Source organism: Mandrillus leucophaeus, unplaced genomic scaffold, assembly GCF_000951045.1.
Source record: "Mandrillus leucophaeus isolate KB7577 unplaced genomic scaffold, Mleu.le_1.0 Scaffold114, whole genome shotgun sequence".
NCBI classification, from domain to species: domain Eukaryota; kingdom Metazoa; phylum Chordata; class Mammalia; order Primates; family Cercopithecidae; genus Mandrillus; species Mandrillus leucophaeus.
In genome coordinates, this window is record NW_012099654.1 from 5,897,539 (window position 1) to 5,904,819 (window position 7,281).

Genomic DNA, 7,281 nt, shown 5'->3' on the forward strand with positions numbered 1-7,281 from the left:
TGGGCCGCAGCGCGGGGCGAGCTGCCCGGGTGGCGGCCAGGCCTCAGAAAGGATACTTGTTGCACGGTTCTCTGGATGGTGGTGTCTGGGGACTGGGACTCCTTCAACAGCTGCAAGATTTGCTGAAGCCCTTGCTCGTCAGGTTTCCACTCATACTCCATCTTGGTTTGCTGCAAATAAAGCCAGACACAGGAAGAGACGGAGCAAATGTTACTCCCGGTGCACAGGCCCGGAGGCTTCCCGCGCGCAGCGCACCCGTTCTCCCAGCCACCACAACCCCAGCGCTCCCCAGACGTCGCGGACCTGCCTGGGGTGCCCCGAAGGAAGTCTCGGACAGTGAAACCCGGCGGAACTGCTCCTGGCAGCCCGGCCGCCAACGTCTGCTGCTGCTGCCGCCGCGGCCGCCGAGCGCAAGCAGCCGACCAGACTGAGTCACCGCGAATTTGCAATCTGGCCCCAAGATCCGCTCACGGGAGCCCCCTGGGTCCTAGTGCCACGCAGTTTTCTCCAACCCAACCCATCTCTAATTCCGTCCAGAAGATTACTACTGACTTAAGGGCTAATAAAAAGTCAAGTCCTTATCAAAACCCCTGCGAAACACCTGAAGAGATCTGTTTTTGGTATATTATTTTACATACACATGGCGAATTAACGCAAAATGATTGAAATAGGGTAAAAAGGTTGTTAATTTCCCTGACAGTTCAGCAATAATTGGAAGCAATAAAAATGTTTACAATTCAGTTTGATATATAAAGCACTAAAAAAGTCTAAAATATTGATGCAGTCACAACCCACATCTCGAAAACCATTAAATGCAACATCTGCAGAACCTGACTAAAAAAAAAAATGTATTCCCGCATAAACTTCAACTTTTGAACTCCTATTAAGTGAAATAAATTCCATTATGAACTAACTACATTCCATAAGTAAGAACTTTGGGTCGAAGAAAATACAAGAAAAATAATGTAATTTTACAACTGGGTAGTGTTTAATTCCATTAAAGTATTTTCACATACTACAGTTTCTCATTTGATTCTCATTACAACCTAGTGAGGTATTATTTGCCTCGATGTGGCAACTAAGGCGAAAAAAGATCTGAGCAAACAACCACACTTAATCAGTGAAGACTGAGACATGAATATAGGTTTTTAAAGCTACTATGAGTTGCATCTGCTACAGTCAACTGAAGCTATTAATGACATTTTTCACTAAAACTAAATGCTTAAACAAAAACAACAAAATGTAAGTATCAAGCATGACTTATTTGTAAAAATCAAACAGTTTGATAAAGGAGAGGATTTTAACATGAAAAGTCCCTTGCTAGTAGGGTTTAGACAAACTACTACCTTTTCACCTCTCTAGTTAGCTTTTTCTTTCTTTTTTAAAATGCCTTTTCCTCTCTCTTTCACTCTTATTTTTCTGCTTAATATCCTGCAGCCTGACTTTGCTCACCAAGTTCTAATGACTTCATAAATGGCCCAATCTAATAAACTGTTCTTAAAAAAAAACCCAAAACAAAACCACCACCATCCAGATATACAATGTATTAATGCTGTAGTGTTTTTATTCTAGTCTTCATTCTATTTTTTATGTACATTATATTTTATAATAATGGGACTGTCCTGTTTCTTGCCTGACTTCATATATCATTAAATATTTATTGAAAATATTTCAATAAAAAGTTAATAGTATTCCATTGTACCACTATGTCATCATTTATTTTTATATACTTTTATTTGATACAATATAGACACAAAATTGTACAAATGATAAGCATATAATCCATATATGGATTTTTACAAAGTGAACCCATCTGTGTAACCAACACCCAGTTCAAGATAGAGATCGCTGAGTACGAAGAGGTTTCTTTTGTGTCCAATCCCAGCCATCAACCCTTCCCAAAATAATCCCCAGTATAATTTCTATCACTATAGATTTCTCCCCTTCCCTCTCTTAACTTCAGAAACTTTAAAAAAACTACAAATATTATAATAAATCAAACAACATGGTTGTATAAGACAAGTTAATTCAATCCTATCTCCAGGCTCCCTAAAGAATCTGTTTTATCAGTTTTATGTGAATCTTTCTACAGTCTAATCTCATATATATGTTTTCCTCTTTTTTTTAAGATCATCCTCCATACTACACTAATATTAACTCTACAATGTTTTTTACACATAATATGACATGGCCATAATTCCAGGCCAATACACACAAATTTAACTCACCTTTTAATAGATGCACATTGGTCTTGAGAATGGATAGAGCATAATTTGTTCAACCATCTCCTGATTGGCTTCCAGATTGCTTCTACTTTTTTGCCACTACCAACAACACAGTAAAAAAATTCTTGTACCAATGTCCCTACATAATAGTGGCAACCTGGCAGGGTTATTAGGCCAAAAAGTATGTGAATTTAAAAATTTTAAACAGTTACTACCAAATTATTTTCCAAAAAGTTATACAATTCACACACGCCAACAATATGAATGTTTTCTTTATCTCCACCAGCACATTCTTTGAATTTTCATGAAGCTAACCAATGACAATTTAATTTCCCCTGATACTAGTGGGGGTGGGGAACTTAAAGTCTGAGTCTTAGTAATATTAGAGTTGGAGCTGCTACCAGGCATACCCTACCTGCTGAGGTGACATTCAGATAGCCCACTTAACCCCCTAGCTGCCCTTTTAAATAAGAAACTAAAACAAGGGACCAATAGCAGTCAAGTCTGAAAGGCATCTTCATTATCACATCCACCCTGAGGATGGCTGCACCATAATATCAAGCCAATAGCATGCTTCCTTCTTTATTTCTGTCGTCAAATAGGGTTTTCTTTTCAAACAGCTTAGTATTAAGAACATTTAATTTGATCAGCCTATGATGACAGAATAGGTGTTTCCCCACACCTTACTCAAATTATCTGTAACAAAAGGCTCTTAAGAATATTTGATTCAGATAACTGCTTGGTAAGAGATCTTAGGCCACTTTGAACTTTTCTATCACATCTTTTTAAAAATTGTGATAAAATCTACATACATAACATATACCATTTTAAGTATACAGTTCAGTGGCATTTATCTCCAAAACTTACTGTATTTTAAAAACCATTAAAATAAGGAAGAATCTTATACCCTGGGCTAGCCAGACATTACAGGGTTAATTAGGTAACATCTGAAGTACTTCAAGCTAACCAAGTACATTAGGATTATTATATGAAGTAGAAATCATTTATTTAAATAGCAAACTACATTTATATTAATTAAATAGAATATTTAATCAATCCAATCAATATTGGATTTTCTTATAAAATTTAAATATTACCTGGAGTATTCTTTTTGCATGTTGAAGGCTCAGCTTTCTAAATGTCTCAAAAAAAGGAAGTAGTACTTCAAATTTCGCTCCTTTAGATGATACTCCATACTACGCTAATATTAATTTTACAACTTATGCCTGATTGGCCCATGACATTCAATGGTGACCAAAAAAAAAAAAAAAAAAAAAGGCATTTAAACAAGCCAAAATACAGTTATTTGAAAAACAAGATAGAAGACAGCCCCAAAATAAAAAGTAGCCTGCAAGTGGTGAGTTACTGTGATACCATTTTGGACTTCCAGAAGACTAGAGCTTACTTATGAGTAAGTTTTTAACTTAAATTTACATAAAAATTTTGAATTTGCTACAGCTCAGAATCATGTGAGGTAAAGAAGCCAGACTGGCTGAAAAGAAAGTAAAAATATATAGCATCTTCCTTGCTGGATAGTCTGTAAAATATAGTTTAAAAAGCAGACTGGAGATGTGGACTCAACTGACCTACGTTTGAAGTCTAGTTCTTCCACTTGGTAGCAGTGAAAACCTGGGCAAGTTAATTCATCTGAGTCTTAGTTTCCCAACCCTAACATAGGAATACACTACCTCTGTATGCAGATCATAGGTACCTGGCACACAATATATGTAATTTGAAAAATAATAGTTAAATGAATGGCTTTCTAGCATCTGCAAGATAAAATATAACTTCTTTTCATGGAAGAAGTCTCTTCATGATCTGGTTCATTACCTTCAGGGACATTTTTATCTATGACTCAACCTCCAACTTTATGCTCCATCATCTTTTCCTGCAGCTCTCCTACCTCTGAGCCTTTGCATAGGGATTTCCTGCTGGGAACGCCCTCTTTAAACCTGACCAATTGGCAAACTCCTTCTCACTCTTTAGAGCTACCCTCATTCACTGATTTTCCAAATATTTATTGAGAGTCTTTCTTGGCACTATGATTGATACTGGATACTATTTCTCTTCTGTGTCATTATTCCAAGATCTCCCCACAAGACTTAAGATTATTTTTCATTACAGATCTATGGTTTATAGCTATTTCCATTCTAGAAACTGTCATATTGTATTATAATTATTTCTAGGTCTGTCCTGGCAATAGATCACAAGTTCCTTGAGAGCAGGGACAGTGTCTTTTCACTCTGTTTGCCTAGCAGAGTCTGATTCAACAAATAATTGTTGAATAAACGCTATTGTTGTTGCTATTAATTCAACTGAGTAAATATTAAGTTGAACAACTACCATGTGCTCAGTGAATTTTGGAGATTCAAAGATAAGTAAAATATAGTTTTTATCCCCACTAAGTTCTCATTTGGTGAGAGAGGCAGATGAGCTGTCAATGAATGAAGTACATGATAAAAGTACAATAGGAAAAGAGAAAAAAAGCAAATACATTCCACCAGGAGAGACAGATGCATTTTCCCCTTATCTAGTTCAATTAAAATTTTTTCCATCTAATTTCAACTAAATTCAAAGTTAGATGTTTCCATCTATATGCTGAATCACTATGAATGTGAGAAATGTTGCTATTAGTGACATCATTTCCCAAAATGGTAAACAACTCTTGGTAAGGATCCAAACAAAACAAGGTACAATTGTCCTTCAATAACATAGTAGTTTTGTTTTTTTGTTTTTGTTTTCGTTTTTGTTTTGAGACAGAATCTTGCTCTGTCACCCAGGCTGGAGTGCAGTGGTGCGATCTCGGCTCACTGCAAACTCCGCCTCCCAGGTTCAAACAATTCTCTTGCCTAAGCCGCCCAAGTAGCTGGGATTACAGGTGTGTACTACCATGCTCGGTTAATTCTTGAATTTTTAGTGGAGACAGGGTTTCACCATGTTGTCCAGGGTGGTCTGGAACTCCTGACCTCAAGTGATCTGCCTGCCTCAGCCTCCTAAAGTGCTGGGATTATAGGTGTGAGTTACCCTGCCCGGCCATAGTAGTTTTTATTCCTAGAAAATTCAACATATATTAAAACTCTGCAAAAAGTTCCATGTGTATATGTAAAATTGAGTTAGGCTCTTGGCTCTGGTATCTATAAACAGATTTTTTACACCTTTGTGATTATCTAATGAGACATTTACAAGTCATACAAAACTAGGACAATTCTTCATGGTGAACATCTAGCACCTCTCAGCCCTGCCCAGTAAATGACAAGAGCACCTCCCAGTCACTAGCACACCTCCAGAGAGCAGCACTGCCTCAGTGGAGAATGACTATGGCAGGGAAAGTACAAAGGGCTGTGAAGACATTATGCTAACCCAGTTAAGAGGTCAGGAAAGGACTTCCTTGAGGAAATGACTCTTTATCAGAAACCTAACAGGAATTACCAAAAAGCAAAAATGAGACTGGGAGGACCTCATAGATGATGTTAGGAAGCTTGGACTATTTCTTAAGGATAATACAAAGTTTGTGAAAGGGGTTTTAAATTGATTAAAAAACATGATCAAATACAAGTCTGGAAAAGAATTAATCCTCCTAGAAAGCAAAAATGGTGAAGGAGAGGTTCATCTTTTGCTCTATAGCTTCAATATTATGTTAATTTTTAGAATGTGTCATATTTCAATAAAAATGATTTTTAAAACCCATCAGTTTGCAATGAGGGCAGGAGGAGCCATAGAAGACCTAACTGTCCAATCCGCACATAAAATGAAATTACAGTTTGTTAGGGGAAGGGCAGTCATGTTTCACAGAGAACCAAGATGCTACCAAAAACTCTGGTAGTTAAATATTGAAGACTTAAACACGTGCACTATTTTGTTAGTAATAGTGATAGCTAATATTTTTTGAGTACCAAGCAACGTTCTAAGCACTTCACAACTCTATGATGCTGCCCTATTAATTATATTTTACAAATAAGTACATTGAGGCACAGAGAAGTTACCTGCCTAAGGTTGCTCAGCTAGTAAATGCCAAAGCCATGATTCAAACCCAACTAAGCTGGCTCCAGTGTCCAGTCTGGAAGTCCCTGATATACTGCCTTTCCAAAAGAAACATCAATCTCTATAAACTGGTAAACTACTCATAAATACAACCATTTGCATACTAAAGAACATATATTTTGATACCTTTGTGGTGAGGTAAAAGAGAAAAGTAAAATCACACTTCACCATCATAAAAGTCATAATAGATCTAAAAAAATAGTAGTATGTATATAGTATGACAATATAATAAAAATGAGATATTTCCATAGCATTGAGTAAATGAGTTAAAAACATTATCAATATAATGTTCACAACACCCCTCTGTTGTAAGTAGGTAGCAAGTATTATTTTTATTTGACAAGCAGATAAATCAAAACAACTTAAGAAATTTGCTGAATGTGAATCAGATATGTAGACTTCCACAGAAAATGTCTCTCTTATACTGTTTTTTTTTTTTTTTTTTTTTTTTTTTTTACAGAAAAATGCTATGATGAGCAAGGACAGAAAAAAAATCAGAGCTATCCAATGATCTAAAAAGAGCATGCTATTTAAAGAATGTAAGTATTTAATAAAACTTTTATGAGAAATTGAACCAAAGTTCAGGTATGAAGGGAAAGAAAGAAAAGTTTACAGGCACCTAATGATGCATCAAAATGTTGACAAACTTGTTAAATTATAGCTATCAGTAGAACTAGAAAGTGCTTTAAGAAAGTCTATAGGCTGGGCGCGGTGGCTTATGCCTGTAATCCCAGCACTTTGGGAGGCTGAGGCAGATGGATCGCCTGAGGTCAGGAGTTTGAGACCAGCCTGGCCAACATGGAGAAATCCCGTCTCTACTAAACATACAAAAAATTAGCTGGGCTTGGTGGCGGGTGCCTGTAATGCCTACTAGGGAGGCTGAGGCAGGAGAATCTCTTGAACCCAGGAGGTGGAGGTTGCAGTGAGCAAAGACTGTGCCATTGCACTCCAGCCTGGGCAACAAGAGGGAAACTCGGTCTCAAAAAAAAAAAAAAAAAAAAAAAAAAAAAAAAAA

General features: G+C 36.8%; 1 protein-coding gene across 3 annotated transcripts in view; it reads right to left on the reverse strand.

Annotated features, from left to right (window-relative positions):
• The window catches only part of TNPO1 (transportin 1), a 103,005-nt gene that overhangs the window by 70,872 nt on the left and 24,852 nt on the right, over positions 1-7,281 (reverse strand). Inside the window, exons 1-2 of one of the 3 annotated variants that reach the window (XM_011996887.1) lie at positions 304-452; positions 57-170 (exon numbers count right to left, since the gene is read on the reverse strand). In XM_011996887.1, coding sequence (XP_011852277.1) covers positions 57-161 — 105 coding nt within the window. In that variant the 5' untranslated portion in view covers positions 162-170; positions 304-452. Of the gene's footprint in view, positions 1-56; positions 171-303; positions 453-7,281 lie in introns of those variants that run through there. The other 2 variants (XM_011996898.1, XM_011996880.1) reach the window with 2 other exon arrangements.